Source organism: Cavia porcellus, unplaced genomic scaffold (assembly GCF_034190915.1).
Source record: "Cavia porcellus strain 051 isolate PalLab524CR breed Dunkin Hartley unplaced genomic scaffold, mCavPor4.1 scaffold_8, whole genome shotgun sequence".
NCBI classification, from domain to species: domain Eukaryota; kingdom Metazoa; phylum Chordata; class Mammalia; order Rodentia; family Caviidae; genus Cavia; species Cavia porcellus.
The window spans coordinates 13,123,193-13,141,391 of record NW_026947491.1 but is presented as its reverse complement, the minus strand read 5'-3'; the positions used below and the strand labels follow the sequence as shown (position 1 = coordinate 13,141,391).

Here is an 18,199-nt window from a genome sequence, read left to right as displayed (position 1 = left end):
GGGTCACAGCACTGCACCCACAAGGAGGTGAGCTCTGTGTTCCCAGCATCAGTAGTGTCCCGTCTGAGGATGTCTGTGGGATGGCTTTCATCATCCCTCCCGGACCAGGAAGCACTGAGCATCTCTCATGAACACAGAAAACCTGATCATCGTGTGTGTGGCACCCTGGGGAGTCCTTGGCTGAGTTCTGTCCCCACATCATCAGGAAACCAAAAAATGTGACCAATGAACCTTATGACTGACACTGCGCCACCTGCCCGGAGTAGACCCTGGCATCTGAAATCCATTTCGAGTTTTTACTATGCTGTGTTCCAGAGTTGCCTAGACCTGTAAGGATTGTTCCCCTTGCTTTGGGAGTAGGGCCATTTCCCACATGACCAGGAGATAGGCTCTGCAAAGTGTGCCTTGTGCTGGCGGTGTGGCTCTGAACACACCACTGTCCCTCTTGGGGTCTCGTCTCCCCACCTGTGATGCAGGCGAGGACCTGAGCCTATCGCTGAGTGGCCTCCTGTGCCTCCGGAATCTGCCAACCTCACAGTGCTTCTTGCTGTCTCACAGGTGGTCACAATGTCGCCTGTCTCATGCAATCGTGCTTCTTACCCATGGCTGATCCCGACCCTGAGCTACCTCAGCTTGTCCATTTTATGAAACCTTAAAGGTCCTTGGACTCCATGGTCAGGGAACATGTGCTTCCAGATCCCTGCTGTGGCTCTGGGGGACAGGGCTGGCCTTGGTTTCCCCAGTTCCTCACTGGCTATTAGCCTGAGCTGTCCCAGCTCCTCACCCCTGCCCTGTGCACCTCTGCAGGGTGGCTTTGTCACCATCATGAGACAGAAGTGAGCATCACAGAGAGTGTGGTCATGGAGCTGCCCTGGAGGGGTCCCCAGAGCCATCCTGGCCACTGCTGGCCTCTGGTCTCTACTTCCTGCTGCCTTGGCCGTTGGGAGCTCCAGGTGGAGCTTGGCTTTGCAGATTGAGCAACCCCAGGGCATCATCACAGAACCAGAATGCACAGTGTGCAGAGTCCTGGATGACAGTGAGGCCTGGGGACCTTCAGTCCCATCTTCCTGAAGCATGGGCTAGGGACTCAGTGCATTTAACAGGAAGCTGATTAGAACCCAGTGTTGACCAGTTAGAAAAGTGACCCAGCCTTTTCCTGTTCCTGCTCATTCACCTTATATTTTTGACGTAACATTGTCAGAGTCATCGCTAACTTGAGACCTGTCACTCCCAAACTGAAATAGTACCTGTGAACATTCTTTGCCTTTTTTAAAACCAAAGGGTATACTACAGAGATTTCTGCATATTGTCAGTGTGGAGGTCAGCTGCCGTATCTCATAGGATGCAGCTGTAGAGTTTAGTTCTCCACACTGCGCTGTTGCCCTGGTTCTCCTGGCGCAGTAACTGTCCCATCGCGGCTGTAGTGAGGGTTTGTTTTGCTGTCCCTCACAGGCTTTGGTGTCTTCTCATGGCTTGTAGCCCAGATGTCTCAAGCTTCCCACTACTAGATTCCCTCCCTGCACACCCAGCACTCGAGAGCTGAGCTGCTGCCCCTGTATCGCCTGCATTTGTCATGCACTGGCCCTTGGACAGATGCTGCTGCATGTGCTGCCCCATGAGTGACAGCAGCGGCCTGTGGTGGCCGGCAGATGCTCTGTGCCGCGCCTGGCCATGCTCAGTGCTGCTGGCATTGTGCTGCCCACCACCTGTGTGTTGGGGGCTTTGGCCTCTGTGCTGCCTCAGCCCCTCCTGCTGTATGTCTCATTGCCCCACATGTCCCAGTCTGTCCCCAGCCTGTCCCACGAGGGGACTGCCCCAGCCGAGGGGCTGTGGTCTGTGTCTGCAGGTCTGGCCCTTTCTCCCTCCTCTTTCCTGTTCGGTACAGTGGGTAGTGACCTTTTGATTATTTTCCAGAGAGCCCCATCTCTTCCTTTCTGCACTGCTGTTCCCCTCTTCACCCTCAGCACTGCGGTTTCCAGCCAGACTCCCCTGGTCCCAGCTTTGGCTGCTGTTGCCAGAGACCGAGGCCGGACCCTTGTGCTGCCTCACCCTCCCAGCGCCCTGGGTGCGTGACCATGTGGCTCTCACAGGCCCCCCCAGAGCTTGGCTCTGAGAGTTTGAGAAAGTGATAGGCACTGGCGTAAGGTGGGGAGAGCCTGGGAAGGGGGAACAGAGCGTGCACCTCAGGACCCTCTGCCGCTGGAGTCACTGTATGAGGTATGCACACCCAAGCAGAAAGGTCAGCACGGCCAGTGTGCCAGGCCTTGTACGTAAAACGCTGGGACATGAGGGCCTGAGGGAGCGTGTCTCCCAGGCCTGTGAGGCCTGGTTACCCACCACGGGACCTCTGTGGCCCTCTGGAGCAGCGCGGAAGAGGAGGCACGTTGGAAACAGTATTCATTAAGCAAATGTTTCAGTCCTTTTGTTACCCGGAACTGGCCATGTGGACTCCTTTTGTGTCTGTCTTGGGGAAACCAGATGTTTGAGTTATTTTATATTGTTTTCTTCAAGTTTGAGCCAATTGTCTCTAATCACACACTTGCAAGCAAGTCCTCTGTAATAGAAGTCTATTAATACGTTTTCTATTTTTTGCTGTTCTCACTGTTATAGTTTTTTTCTCCCCTCAAATAAGGTCCACAGTTTTTCAGGGAAGAACACAAAGAGCTTCCTAGTTTATCCTAATAATTATTTTCCATAAAATCCTGAGGGTAGGGTGTCCCTTTGAATGTTTCATGAAGTGTTGAGATTTCTCTCCTTTTTTCCCCTTGACTGTACCCTGGGTCCCCAGCTGGCCAGCTCTGCGTCCCTGGAGGGGAAGGGACAGATGAGGTTCACTTCGGGACGCTGGAGCCCACATCACAACTGCACCCAGGTGGCCACTGCCAATGACACCGCCCTCCGCGGCTGGGACACACGCAGCATGAGGTCAGTGACTCCTGGGCCCTGGTTCTCTCCTTCCTCTTTTCTCTAAGGAAACTGATGGCGACAGACAGACTTGGGGACAGGCAGTTTGTCTGTCTTCATCTTACTGTGTGGGAAGCCTTCTCCACCCCTCCTCATTCTCAGGTACCGGCTGTGTGCCGGCCCCATGCCTCAGTGGACCTTATGCCATCCCACATTACTGTCCCTACTGTCCCAGGGCCTAGTGTTGTTCTCCAGTGACACAGGGATGAGGACACTCTGTCTCCACATGAGCCAGGTGGCAATTGCAGTCCCTCGGTGAAGTCTCCCTTGCAGAGTTGTCCTTGACCATTTCCATGCTTTCAAGAGACATACCTGCAGGGCAATCATATTTTGTCATTTAAGTAATTATCCGCAACCACCACAGTTCTAATGGAACAAACAAGAGCTATTTTTCTGTTCCAGTTGTGATTTTGATAGGCACAGGAGTGATGGTGGGACGTCTGTTGCTATGGCGACGGGCACCCGTATAAGCTTTTTAAAGATGCAGTTTATCCCCTCAGCACACCATAATTGATCACTGAGCCGAAGAGACGGATATCATGCAATAACTCGCATTGCTTCCAGGGTGGGAGCTTACCTTTCAAATTTAGCTCCGAGGCCCCTCTGAAAGCCCAGGGGCTGATAAATAAACAGTCGCCACTCCTGAGGCCCAGGCAGCTCTGTAGGAAGCAGGGATCAGCTTCCTGTGTTGCTGGCAGCCTCGGGGTGGGGGTGAGGGGCACTGCAGAACTTGACGCCGTCCTATGCAGGCCTAGGTCTCCTTGTTCTGCGGTCACTTCTTGTCCTCGCTGCTCTCTGAGGGATGTGACAAGGGAGTCATAAAACACAAGGCAGACTCGGCTTTCTTTGGTAGCATCCCACGGTGACCTTGTGTGGCAGGCAGCCTCGCCCTTTTTTGCTTTTCTCCTGTGCCTTTGGTCTTCGCCTAGCCAGGCTGCCCAGGGTGTTCCATGCTGAAGGTGTTACAGGTTCGCATCAGAACAGGCAGCTCCCTTCTTTTAGTAATCACTGCACATGCAGCACCCATCCAGCACCCATTTTAATCATAGACCTTTCACTTGTTTCACTTGAGAGATCTTCAAGTTTAGAGTCTCTTATTTTAGGGAAAAAATATGAAGGCATTGAAGGAATATGAGATGTAAAAGCCAGTTCAAGATTTAAAATGCCTCAGGATTGGCGCACTGCACAAGATAAAGATGACGAGTGGGGCTTCTCCGTGTCAGAGAGTGGGGTCTCATGGCAGCCTCCCGCCCTGGGGAAGAGAATCACAAGGCCTGGAGCTCCTGTTCCTTCCCCAGCTCCCCCAAAGCCAGGGTGGGCCAGAAGTTCACAGTGGCAGGAGATGTCTGAGTTCCACCCCAGGCAGCGGGGAGGCGGGCAGGCCTATGTGAGACCCAGTGTCCGCCTCCCTAGGTTGCCCGCCCCTGTTTTGGTACACGGCATGGAAAGAAGCCATGATGGGCAGGGTATTCTTATTTCAGGCCCTGCAAAGGGCCGGGCCCACGTTAGATGTGCACGAATAAGCATGTGTGTGCCCTCTTACACATGTGTGTGTGCGTGTGCACACTATAAACCACTGGCTGATTTCAAACACCCCTCTCCCTGCAGCTCACCCTGGGCCCTCCAGGGTTGCACCCTAAGGGATGTGGGCAGCTGAACCCCAAACCTAGCACAGACAGCACCCGTGCTATCTCCTTGGTGGTTTTTGTAGCCTTTTTCTGTCTCCCCACAAACACCTGGTACCTGCAGCACACTCTGTTTGGCCTCCTCTCTTGTTTCTTCCCTTTCCCTTTCTGCCCCTGCTGCCCCTTCCACAGCCTGTCAGGTGTCCTTCCAGAGGAGTCTGTCCTGCTCTGTGTGGCCGTTCTGGTCCTTCCGGCATACTGTCATTCCCCAGACCCCAGGTCACACACTGACATCAGCAAACCGGTGCTATCTCTGCACCTCACCCAGGGGACCAGCCATGCTCTGGGGACACTAGAGCCACCTCACTGCGGTGAGAGACTTCCAGCTCCCAACGCCTCGTGCCCATCCTGCTGGCCCAAGGGAGGAGCACAGAGGGCACCCAGGCACCCACTTGGGAAGGCGAGGGCGAGGCTGTCGTGTAATGTGGGTGCCACACTGTTCCCCTCCCCCAGCCAGATCTACTGTATAGAAAATGCCCATGGCCAGCTGGTGAGGGACCTTGACTTCAATCCCAACAAGCAGTACTATCTCGTGAGCTGCGGGGACGACTGCAAGGTGAAGTTCTGGGACACTCGGAATGTCACCGAGCCCGTCAGGACCCTGGAGGAGCACTCCCACTGGTACAGTGACTCGTTTGCATGCCATGCTGGGGAAATGGGGATTATGTAATTTATTTTGCTAATTACTTTACCATTTGGAAAGGCACAAACCAGCTTCGTTTGTGCTGCCGTGAATCATTCAATCAACCCAGTTTTATTTTTCCTAAAGAAACGCTAATTCCAAATCTGAATGTGATTTATAAGCACAGGAAAAGAAGAAAAACATTAGATTCTGTTTTCTCTTGAAACAGTGCCGGTTCAAGTATGCAAAAATAAATGCTCACAGATGTTCACGCAGCATTGTTTGCAGTGCCTGAAAACTGGAAGCGACCCAAATGTCCATCAATAGGGGATCGGTTAAGTAAATTAGGTGACATCCGTGCCATGGAGACGATGCTGCTGTCAGGAAGAATGAGGGGTGCCCATGTGTGGATGGATGTGGAAGGATGCCCAGGATCGTTCATTTGCTCCAGAATATTAGCTCAGCGTTTGCCGTATGCTGGGTACTTTCTGCTAAATGCATAAAAGGACCATGCTGTAGAATAGCATGTAAAAGATGCACCCTTTTTTTGTGTAATAAGGTGCATGTGTTTGTGTGCGTGAATGTGTGTGCACAGGTATCTGATGGGGAAGCCCAGAAGAGGAGGAGCTGGCTCTCACAGGTTCCTCTCTGGTGGACAGGGGCTGTGCTCTCCTCTGGGGCCCCAAGTCTTGGGCAGTGTAGAAGACGGCTGCATGGCCATACCAGGTATGGCCCTCTACCCCAGGGCCTGCTGTAGTCTTGGCATGAAGGGGAGGCTGAGATCACCAGGCTCCCTGACCCATGGCTGTGGTGTCACTCTGAGCCAGCATCCCCGAGCTGAGTGTCACCTGGAGAGACTCCAAGGCCTGGTGTCAGGCCCCGTGACTGCGCTCTGCTGGGCCATGCTGTGGAGCTTGGCTTGGTGCCCATCAATGTGTCCTCTTGGGAAAGCAGTTCTTGTTTGGAATTCTACAACAGCTGTCCCCTCGGAGAGCTGGGCAGTGATTCTCGCCCTCTTCCTTGTGAGCTGACATTAGTCCTCTCTGTCCATTTGCTGGCACCTAAGAGGGTATTTGAGAGCAGCACACAGCTGGGGACCAGCAGTGTGTGACCTGGTCCAGCCGGGTCACCTCCTGCTGACCATCTCAGCATCCTCTGGTCCCCTTTGCAGGGTGTGGAGCGTCCGCTACAACCACTCCCATGACCAGCTGGTCCTCACAGGCAGCAGCGACAGCAGGGTCATCCTGTCCAACATGGTATCCATCTCCTCGGAGCCCTTCGGTCATCTGGTGGATGATGATGACGTCAGTGACCCAGAGGAGCACCACTCTGAGGAGAAGTAAGGGACATGGCATGCAGCGGTCCCATCTGCTACGCATGGCGCTCTCCACCCTGGCTCCCTGAGTGTGAGAGCCATCCAGCACTTACGGTCACATCCCCTTCTGTGCTTCACCCTGGGTGGGTTATGTAGGTCTGGGGCTTCTTTGAGGGGACACACAGGACACCTCCCCTCCTGCAGTCTTGGCCACCCTCATGCCTCACTGACAGCCTGTCTTGGATTGCAGGAGTAAGGAGCCACTGCAGGACAACGTCATTGCCACCTACGAGGAGCACGAGGACAGTGTGTATGCCGTGGACTGGTCCTCAGCCGACCCCTGGCTGTTTGCATCCCTGAGTTATGATGGGAGGCTGGTCATCAACAGGGTCCCCAGGGCACTCAAGTACCACATCCTGCTCTAGCTCTTCCCGGGCATCCCTGTCCTGCACCCACAGAGCCAGGGGTCTGCAGCCACAGAGGGTGAATCCTTTGCGGATCTGTCCCCCTCTGGAGAGTCTGACAGAGGCCCTGTGGGGACTGGGACCAGCTTCTTCCCACAGCTGCTGCTCAGTGCCCACCGTACCTCACTTTCGCCCTCTGTGTTGACTCACCTGTCTCCTGAGATGACGAAGGAAATAAAGTGAGCAGAACCTCAGCAGGCTCCAGCTCGTTCTTTCAGGACCTCTGCTCTCCGTGGTGTGGCCTCATTTGTCTACAACTCCAGGCCACCTTTGCGGTGCCATCCCAGTTGGGGCTGGGAGCCCAGGGGCTGGGGTTGCGTGGGGCCACATCTTGCTGTGGTGCAGCTCTTGCTCGGCCTCTGGCCCCCCTGGCCTCTGCATGCCATTGTGGGTTGTGTCAGGCTCTCTGCTGTCCCAGAGGTTGGGATTGGGCCACCTCCACATACACTCACGCTGCCGCCATCAGCCTCCTCCTTCTGTGGGTCCCAGCTCTGTTCTGTGCTCGCCTGGTGCACGGTACCCCAGACAAGCTGTAGGCACTCCACCTGGCCAGGTGTCCAGTAGACACCGCTTCTCCACATGCCTCAGTTTCCCTGACTGAAATGAGAGCTGGCAGCTGTAGGGCTGACACTTCCATCACCGCTCTGTGTAAACCCTAACCTGTCATCCCTCTGGCTTCTGTACCTCCTGGGACAGGAGAGAAGGTCACAGTGTCCCCCTTGGATTTGTCAGAGAGGAAGGGGACACTGGTCGGTGGACGGGGCGTGACAAATCTGCGTCCTGTCTCTGACAATGCTGGGGATCTAACACTGGACCTCAGGGAGCGACGCCCCATGCCCAAGAGTAGATTCATGACCCAGTACTGACTCATACACGGGACTGCTGTAAAGGAGGATAAACTTGAGGCTTTTGTAGGTAAATGGATGCAACTTGAAATCGTACTCATAAGTGAAATAAATCAGACTCATGTGTACACATTGCAGTGTGTCCCTAGTGTAAGAAACTAAGAGTAAATAAGATCTGAAAGGAACAACAGATATTGTGACAGTGAAAAAAAGGGGAAGAAATTGCTCAAAAGGCAAGAACAACTGGGATTGGGGAAAGGAGAAAAGAAAGATAGATATAAGATAGATAATTATACTACTAATCTCCGTTAGTTCATCAGAAAGAACGCTTTGTGCTTTTCATTGTTCAATCTTTTTTATGCCTGTATCTTGTAATCTGAGCAACAGCTTTGAACTTAACAAAACTCAATATATTAACCATTGCTAATGTATTATTTTGTTTTGAAATTCTGTATCATCGTTTTTATTCCTTTTTCATTTTAAAATTAAAAAACAAAACATGGGACACAGCTCTGTCCTTACCCCTCATGTAAGGGGTAAGTGTCCCTGCTGTGAGAACTGGGAGGCTGTGTGAGCTCTGGGCTGGCTGCAGGGCCATGTCTCTGCGAGGTGACATCTCCCATGGTTCTCACTCTGGGTGATGGAGGCAGAAGTAGGGTAAGGAAGTGGCTCACAAGATGCCGTTTATGCTGCATGCCCAGCATCCTCCATGATGCCTGGAGCCAAGCCCCCCAGACTGTCCTGTGCATCGCTGGCCAGGGGCCACTGGGTTCTCATTCAAAACCTTCCTCTTCCCAGCATGACAGACCTGGCACAATGGGATGGTGACGCTGGGAAGAAAGAGAAATATCACTGGTTGGGCTGACCCGCACACATCTGGGCTCTGCCTGAGCAGCATGAAGGCCATTAGCCCTGAGGTTGGCGTCAAACAGGACAGAGTCACTGTGATGTGCTTATGCAGACCCCAGACTCGTCCCCCTTCCTTGTCTGGCTGCAGACCCGTGAGGTCATTGAGAACCCCACTTTCCCAGCGGCGTCTGCTCTGCCTGGGTGCAGCACTGATGGAGCCCAGGAATCCAGTGACTTTATCATGGTTACTGACCTTTCCACTACCCGGGTGCAGCAAAGTGCGCTGGGGCTGCCCTCTCTCTTCCCTACCTGGCCAGCTGACAGATTGGCTTTCAGAGAGATCCACATCCTCTGCCGAGAGTAAGGCCCTGTTCCCACCCACACCGAGCCACATGAGGGTCCTGTCCATGACTCGTTGGCAAGGTAAGGTGAGCTGGGTCTGGAGGAGAGCCAGGTGCCTCAGCTGGGATGCTGAGAGGGGCGCCTAGCATCAAACCCCTGATAGATGTCAGGACATCATTGAGTGACAGGAGGCAGGCTGGACTTGCACTGGAAGGAGCCTCAGCACAGACAGTGAGGCCGGTAGTGGGCTCTGCAGGCCAGGCCACCCCACCGCTGTCCTGTCCCGGGGTCTCCCACACTTCCAGGAGATGAGGCAGGAAGGGCAGATCCGGGTGTGAAGATGCCAGATGAAAAGAGGGGAGAAGCACATGAGGGAAATAAAGAGAGAATGAGAAAAAAATGGTCCATGCTAGGTCTAAGGGATGTGGGTGCAGAACTGGAGTGCGGGGCTGGGGTGGGCAGGAAGGTATCTCCTCCAGAATGGTGAACCTGCAGAGCCCCCCAGTGACCCCACCTCTTCCTCTGATGTGCTGATCTTGTTTGTCCATCACCCTTTACCTCACTGAGCCAGGTTATTCCCACTTGCAGCCCCCTTTGTTGTGGGGCTACGGGGGCTCTGTGGCACCCTTCCAAGTCCTAAGGACACCAAGTTGCTCCAGGATGTTTTTCACCCCCAAGCAAGGGGCGTCCATGCTCCTGGCTCCAGGGCCCCCCAGCAGGTGGCCCAGAGTCCCTTCTGGCCTTGCCAGCAATAACATGGGGCCTGTGGTCTCTGCATCTGATGCAGATCCCCTCCCCAGGAGGAGGTACCTGGCTGAGCACCCCTATCAGCAGATCCCCACCCAGAACAAGCTCATCCTCTGGCTCCAACCTCCCCCTGCACCCCCAGCCTGGTTACCTTCCTGCTGGGTGTCACTGCCAGGCCTGCACCTCACTCTGCATCTTGAGCCCTGGCCTCCTGAAGGCCACACCTCAGAGGTCTCCCCACCTACTGGCTCTCGCAACAGCTGCCTGGCTCCTCCCAAGCCTATCACATGAGCAAAGGGGACGGACATTAGTTACAGGCCACAGTCCCTGCCGACCATTCCAGAACCCCAGAGCCTACAACATGGGACTCGTTCACCAGCAGACCTGGCTGTGCTTCCTGCACTGAGTGTAAATACCCCTGCCCTCTGTAAGAATCAGCCAGGAAGCCCAGAGCAGCCCCAGGCCACTGTCATGGGAGCGCTGAGGGGGTGATGTGGCTGCTCCCAGATTGAGATGATGCTGAATTCCCAAAGCCCCTCCTGCACCCAGCCCTGCTGCCCATGATGACGTGCTTGGGCATCCTCTCTCCCTCTTGTACCCCCTCCCCTTCCTTGACCTCATGCCAGGTGTTCCTGGTCTCTGCAGCCTGGACCCTGAGCTCACCACACCTTCCTGGCCATTTCTTCTGCCCCTCAGCCCACCTCCTTCCTCTGCAGCTCACATCTGGCTGCTGAACAGCATTCAGGGGCTCCATGTCATAGTCAGTGCCACAGATGTCCACAAAGTTGTTATAAGGACCTGTAATCCCAGCATGCTGGGAGGCTGAGACAGGAAGATCACAAGTTCAAACCTAGTCTGGGCAACTTAGTGATTAAATGAGAGCATGTCTCAATAAATAAATAAATAAATAAATAAATAAATAAAAAAGGGCTGGGGATGTAGCTCAGTGGGAAGCCCTGGGTTCAGTCCCCAATACTACCACCACCAACAAAAAGAATCAAAGGCAAATAATTCTTGTCAGGTAGGGGGACACAGACCCATAACATGGTGGCCTGGTGCAAGAAATGGCACAGGGGAGGGGTCTGCCTCCTGGGTCCAAATGAACCCTCTGAAGTGGGGAGCTTGGTCTGGAGGCTGAGGCACAGGGTGGGTACCTTTTCTCACTATGCACTGTTCCTGCTGGGGTGTTTTCCTAGCTGATTCTTATTTTCTTCCTTGCCTCAGTTTGCATCCCCAGGAGTCTTTCTTCACCACTGATCAAAGCAGATCTTCCTTGTTACTTTCTGTTCTGTTTTTCTCTCACCTGGGACTTATCAGTCAGAAAAGTAAATGTTAGTGTTATAGCTCATTCTCCCACCGAACCATAAATGTCCTGAGGGCAAGAAGTTTGTCCCCTGTATTCATCATTGTGCCCTTGGCATCTAGCTCAGAGCAGGGCACATGAGCACTCAAAAGCTGTATTGTGTGGATGGGTCATTCAATGCATGGAGGGATGGATGGGTGGGTACAAGGAAGAATATGCAGGTGAGTAAATGAAAAGATAGATGGGCAGCTGAATGGATGGTTCAATTCATGGATATATGGGTGGATGGGCGAGTGGATATGTGAATGGATGGATGAATGGAAGGATGAATGGATGAGTGGGCATGTGGATGGATAGATTCATAGATGCCTGGATGAGTATGTGGATGGATAGGTGGGTGACTGCACAGATGGATTGATGGATGGATGAATAGATAGATGGATAGATGAACAAGTAGATGGTTGGATGGACAGATGGGCGCATGGATGGATGGATAGTGGGTAGGTTTGATAGACTGGGCAAGTGATATGGATGGGCAGTTGAATGTAAATAAATTTGAGAAATTTCTGAGCCAGTTTTAAAAACAAAAACCATCATATAAGCTAATGAAATGAAATAAGCTACAGCAAAGCCAGGTCTTCTGAGTTCTGAGAAGCTGTGGCTGGAGGAAAACTCAAGCACCTCTCCACTCACATGAGATTTTGGGGAGGCACAGTGCAGGTGGCTGATGGGTTACACATGTCCCACAGGATCAGGTCTGCAGACGCTATCAGACCTTTCCTCTTGAGGCTGAAAGAGTAACCAGCAAGCCCAGGACATTTCTTGATTTGGGTTCTCCCTCTCTGTAGCTCTGCAGAAATCTATGGAAAATTCCAGGAAACAACCCAAAGCCCCTAGTCTCTCTCCAGATAAAATACTTGAGGCTAAATGAATGGATGGGTAATTGCAGGACTGCCTCGGATGCAACCTGAGCGCTTGTGAAATAAGTGAAAAATGGAAGCTTAATTAGTTTGAAACATGGAAAGTCATAAACAGTGTTATTGAAAAACAAGAGCCTTGTCAAAGTATTTTTCATGTCAAATGGAGATTTGCAGATAGAAAGCGGTAGGAGAAAGCTGTTTCCTAAGAACTAACAGGGAACTTCAACGACTGCTCCTGGGTCTCCACAGAGGCAGACAGTCCATGTCCAAGCCCTGCAGTTCAAATAACCCGCGCTTCCAGATTTTGGGGAATGAGAACTGTGAAGGTCTCCTGTTTGCTGGGCTTGGTGGCCTCAGGGGACCTAGCCCACAGCCTGTGAATCTGTGTTATGACCCCACCTACCTTGCCAGGGGCGCCCCCATTTGTGAGCCCTAACTGATGGGTGAGCTAGTCCTGAATCATCTCTTCTATTGAAATGTTTTATTTTCCCTGCAGTCTCTGGACCTCCATCCTATGGGCCACTTGTGCTTCTTCTTGACCTGCACCTCAAATCCATCTGTGCAGCCTTTTGCAGCCTCTTTGCGAGGAAAGAGCCCAGTTTCCTGTAGGATGGATGGTAGCACAGGACCCTGGGTCTGTCTCAAGTGTTTGGACCAACCTATCCTGTGTGGTGCCTATTCAGCCCCAGCCCATTCAATTCACAGTTAACGCCACCTTATGAGCCAAAACCTTTGGGCCCCTAGAGATCACCCATTGCTCCAGCTTTGTCCCCTTGACATGCTACTTCCAGGGCAGGGACGGGATTGTCGCAGCCCACCCTTGTAGAAAGAAAGTTGGGCATGGAAAGGAATTGGTAAATCGGTAATCCTGCAACTTGGCTGAGTGACCAGAGCAAATCAATCAAACACACATTTCCTTAAGCTGCTGTCTTTCTGCATCCAGGAAGGCTCGCAGAGTCCCGTGACCCCTGGCCTTGCTTCTCAGCCTCAGTCCTACCAGAGACCCGAGAGGACAGAGCTGTGCATCTCCAGTGCTGATTTCCACTGAGGCTCCCAGGAAGGTGGCCCGGTGGTTTGCATGGGGCCTCATAGGGAGAGGAGCTGGGGCCCTTTTCCAGGGCAGCTGTGTGCAGGTGAGAACTGGGGAGCAACAGCTGTGGGGTGATGCCAGGCTGATTTGTGGGGTCCGTGTTTCCTTTTGTTCTTAAAATGTTTGTTGGGCAACAACGATGTGATCGCATCTGTCACGGCCTCCCATGCAGCAGAAAGGTGCTCCATGCATGTCTGGCAGCCTCACGGCCCACCTTGCTCTGTGCTTTCTGTGACCCAGCCCCCTGCTGCGGACATCGGATGCTGCCCAGTTGGGGCGGGGCATGCGACCTGGGGGACCCCAGCGGGAAGTCTCCTCCCCTGCAGCCTGCCTTGACTTTATCCTGGAGGAAGTGGTATGCTTGTGATGTGCCACTTGTGACAGCTTTGCCCAGTGCTGCTGGTGACCTCTGTTCTGCCTGGGTGGGGCGACTGTGGGTTTGCCCAGAGTTCTTCCTTCTGCTTGTGAGGACAGAGGTGGGCGCTGTGTCACAGTGCTACCCCAAGACTCAGCACCATCCCACTCCGTGCAGGTCCAGTAGGAACCTGGACAAGACCGGGTACCTTGTAGGTGAGCACCCCCAGGAAGGATGGGCTTCTGGAGAGAGGAGGACTGTCTCCCAGCCCCATTTCTTCCAGAACCCTCTGACCCATTCTCCTGAAGAAGCGCATACCTTGGTTCTGATGGGCAGTGCCTTAATGGACCAGAACCGGCCTCTTAGAAGCTTAGGATCTTCTTAGGAGGTGGAGGCTCAAGGGCCCCAGCCCCAGGTCTTGTCCACAGCAAAGTGAAACCACAGTTCTGTTCTGCCTATCACAGGGCTTTTGCCGCAACTGAAGGAGAAGCACATGTGGTAGTGACCTGTCACAGGGCCCACGAGGCCAGATGCTCCCTGGCTCCACTGCTCCCTGGCCACTTGAGCCACAGCAGATAAAAGGACCTGCTCACCTGACCTTCCGATATCATGGCACGCCCTGTTCAGGGCACCTGCAGGATCTGTGGGGCCCTCGGGACGAGCTGCTGTGGTTCTGTTCTGCAGGGCTATGGGCAGCAGCTGAGGGCTCATGCAGACACAGCGGCATGAGGTCACTATGCAGAGTGAGCCCACCATGTGGGTTGGACCACCTCAGGCCCGACTGTCACCTGCGTAGAGCTACCACAGGCCCTGCAGCAGCAGCTCAAGGAGCACAGGGTGCCTGGAGCCCTCCCTGTCACCTGCTCTCACAGATTAACGCTGCCCGCCAGGCCACTGCCCATGGATCATGTGCGGAATGCCTGTCACTGCACATGATTTAAGACCAGGCTCAGCCCATCCGTCTTTGTTCCTCCTGAGCACGCCTGGCAGTTCCTCAGTGCAATGCCTGCTGAGAAGTGGCCTTGAGGTGGAGCACGTCCTTCACTACAATTCCGAGTGGAGGCCTCGGGTGGCCAGGGTCACCACCGGCCCGTGCTCCTACCCCTGCTGCTTGGAGCGGTGTCTTGGCCCCTCCTTGGCCCTATGCCTCTGAACACAGCACAGATAGCTACGTAAGTGCTCTAGTTGACACATAGAGCAAGGGCACTGCCTCTTGCCACTGTCCCTTGCAGCTCCTAGGGACAGAGATGCCTTCTGGTTCCCACTTCCTGTTAGCATGGATGAGTCAATGTGGATACATTGTTATTAAGGAAAGACCAGCACTCAGGTTGGGCTCATGCTTGGCCTTTTTATTTTGTTTGGTGTTGTTAAAGAAATGGTCTCGCTCTTACTCCTGCTTCAGCCTCCCAAGTACCAGGATTTCAGGTATGCACCATCATGCCCAGCATTCACTGTTGGGGTTGGACAAATGTATAGCAGCATGCACCCTTCACTGCAGGGTCACGCAGAGTAGCTTCCCTGCCTGGCAATTCCTCTGCCCTGGCTCTGCACCTCTCCCTGCCGCCTACCTTGTGGAAGCCCCTGGTCTCTCTACTATGTGCTGCTCCCCTTCTGGAGAGTTGTGGGCTTGGATCCTGCAGCGTGCAGCCTTTTCACGCTGGCTTCTTTCAGCTCATCAATGATTCCTGTTCCTGCATGGATCTTTTTTTTTTTTTTTGTCTTTTTCCTTTTTATCGGTACCGGGGATTGAACTCACGACTGCCTACTTGCAAAGCAGGCGCTTATGCCATTGAGCTAAATCCCCAGCCCCCTACTGCATGGATCTTGACAGCTCATTTCTCCCAGCTTCTCTGTGTGCATGGGCCAGAGCTGGTTCACTTCTCTCCAAAGGACAGGTGAAGAGCTTCTGTGATGCCTTCTAGCCTCTGCTGTTGGCTGGAGAGACACAAGAAGCCATCAGGACCGAGTGCATCCATGAAGGCCAGCCAGCACCAGCCCCTGGCACTTATGCACTGTGGACCTCACACAGGTGCCCACCCCAGAACCCCCTGAGCACTGACTGGCTGTCCATCTGCTATTGGATGAGGTCTTTCTGAGTCCCATGAACACTTGCTTGTTGCAGACAGAGCCTTCCTCTGAAGTTTGTCCTCCGGCCCCTGTCTGCTGTATGTCTCCTCCCCCACTCCCATCCAGGGCTGCCAGAAGGACCAAGATTCAAGCAACACCACCCCTGACCACACCCAGAGCATCCCAGTCCTGCTTGGTGTCCTCATGGCCCTTTGATCCATTCCCACTAATGTCTCTGCTACACTTTTCCTCTGTCTGGCTCAGGGCAGTCTTGCCTGACTTTGTGGCCACCACCATGAGCCCTGCAGGAGGCCAGGTGCCTTTTGCCTCTGAACTCCAGGGTGGCCTGCTTGGATGCCTGCATTTGTTTCTCCCTGACACCAGCATGCTGAGGTCTGGCTGCATCATCCTGATCTCTGCAGCTGTCCCTGCCCTTGCCCACAGGAGTAACCTTGGCAGAGCATGGAAGACATCCAGGGGTCAGGCTGGGCCAGGCACAGCAGAGAGGCTGTGCTGTGCTATTGTTTTTTATTGTAGGTTTCAGGGCAGTTTTAGGTTTGCAGAAAAATTGAGCAGAAAATGCAGACTGCACATCTCTGTCCCTGGTCTCCTCGGTGACTGCTTGCACTTGTGTGAAATGCTATTGCAACTGGTGATCAGAGCCCCTGGCATTGTTGCCAACCACAGTCTGTAGCTCACACCAGGGCCTCGTGCACCCTTGGAGCACTGACAAATGCACAAGCCACCTATGGTCCTGAGGCCTGGGACACCTTTGCACAGCCTGCCCTGTGACATTAGCCTCTCCCGTTAGAGGCCCTACTTTGGGGGACATTTCCTGTTTCCTGCTTTGTGGGACTCCCAGGGTGGCCCTGAGCACTGTGATAGGAGAACTTCGGGGTTCAAGGTCACCTAAATCAGGTACCAGGAGGCAGAGCCTGCAGCAACAGGGTCTCTTTACCCTCAAACCCTGATGACTTCTGGCATTCTGCCACAGTGCAATTGGAGACTTAAGGGACACTGTGGGCACTGGGGTGGACACCAGGGTGGGCACCAGGGCATATATATTGGACTGGATAGTTGCAGGAATTAGGATGGCTGAGGCTTTCTGGATCAGGGGGGATCACTCTCCTTGTGGGGTGCAAAAGCCGTGCTGTGTGTCCCAACCCCTGCCTCTTGGCATTGTCCCCTGGCTCACAGTCTGGTCCCTCTGTCAGTGGAATGCAATGAGGAAGACATGCTTCTCCTCCAGATGGTGAGGACCTTGAATATGCACCTCTCCAGCATCACTGGTTTCTCTGCCACAGCCACACGCCCCCAGCAAGCATCTACTGTCACAAGTCACCTCCTCCTTCTGGCCCGGCCATCATTAGCTTCCTGGAAATTCATGACCACAGAATCCCACCCTACCTGTCCCTGGAGTGCCTTCCTTAGGCACTGGAGGCTGCCATATACCCCGCCACCGAGGATGTCACTTGCCTTTGGGTGGGTGACAAAGACACATCTGCCCCTTCACAGATTTTTTGACTGGAAGCACCCTTTCTTTTTGGTTTTTCTTTCTTCTTCTTCTTTTTTTTTTGAAGCAGGAATAAGACACAGAATATTTATCATCATCTACCAGCAATAGCACCGATACCTAAGTAGAGAACTCTTAAGAGTTTTTCCTGCTCAGTGGCTGGTTTATCTTAAACTGTTGAAGTTGATAGCCCAATGCGCTTTTTGATGTAACTATGATGGTTTTAGAAGATTTAGACGTGATTTTTTATAGTGTGAGAAAGAAAAATAGAACTGAATATATGATAATGATGAATCCTTCGACTTTTGTGTCTCAAATTGCTTTGAGGCATGAGTTATTGCATAATAATTCATGCCCTGTTGTGTCTTACTGCTTAATAAGCATCCAGAAAGCGGGAGTGTGGACTTGCCTTTATGTTGCCGCGCTGCCACCCTGGTCTTCTGCTTGGAGGCTGGCAAAGCCCCAGCCCCAGCCCATGACTGATAGAACCATTATGGGCCCAGCAGGGACCAAGAGGCTGCAGGACCAGGGGCCGTGGGGGAAAGTTCTCTGGCATCAACTTCCCCTGAAGAGGAATTGTGTGCTCAGGCTGTCTCTGCACATCTCAGCCTTGGAGATGCCTGTGTCAGGCTTGGCCCTGGAGGTGCACGTTAGAGCCAGCAGGATAGCTCAGGTGCAGGCGTCTGTTCGCATTTGCCTGGGTGTCCCCTGGACTGGCCTCAGTACAGTAGGGCAGTCCATTTCAAACAGTTTGACCTGGTGTCCCCCAGCCCGTTTTCTATATCAGAGATTAACCCAGGGCCTTTGCACTGAGCTATATCCCCAGCCCATTTCATTTTTTAGTTTTAAGGCAGGGTCTCACTGAATCACTAAGTCACCCAGGCTGGGCTGAAACTTGGGATCCTCCTGCCTCAGCTTCCTGGAATTCTGGGAATACCTGGCTCTGACATCCTTCCTCTGTCACAGTATTGGTTCTGTGGCCCATATGACTGATAGACCTCAGCACCCTGCAGGCAGATGTACCCTTGGAGCACCCACCCAGGTGGTCATAGGGAGTCACGAAGTGAAATTGAAGCACCAACTCTGTGGACCTGTGATCCACACTGGTAGGGTTCACT

The 18,199-nt window shown here is 53.3% G+C and overlaps 1 protein-coding gene and 1 long non-coding RNA gene across 2 annotated transcripts in view; one reads left to right on the top strand and one right to left on the bottom strand.

Moving 5' to 3' along the window:
• The window catches only part of Eipr1 (EARP complex and GARP complex interacting protein 1), a 92,829-nt gene extending 85,585 nt beyond the window's left edge, over window positions 1-7,244 (top strand). The window contains exons 6-9 of the mRNA XM_005001509.4: window positions 2,789-2,925; window positions 5,103-5,270; window positions 6,443-6,610; window positions 6,837-7,244. Coding sequence (XP_005001566.1) covers window positions 2,789-2,925; window positions 5,103-5,270; window positions 6,443-6,610; window positions 6,837-7,011 — 648 coding nt within the window. The 3' untranslated portion in view covers window positions 7,012-7,244. The remainder of the gene's footprint in view (window positions 1-2,788; window positions 2,926-5,102; window positions 5,271-6,442; window positions 6,611-6,836) is intronic.
• A 1,082-nt stretch (window positions 7,245-8,326) lies between these two features.
• On the bottom strand, window positions 8,327-10,071 carry LOC134477236 (uncharacterized). The gene is made up of 2 exons (XR_010049144.1): window positions 9,985-10,071; window positions 8,327-8,725 (listed from the first exon to the last, which is right to left on the bottom strand). It is a non-coding gene; the product is annotated as an uncharacterized LOC134477236 (long non-coding RNA).
• Between the last annotated feature and the right edge of the window lie 8,128 nt (window positions 10,072-18,199).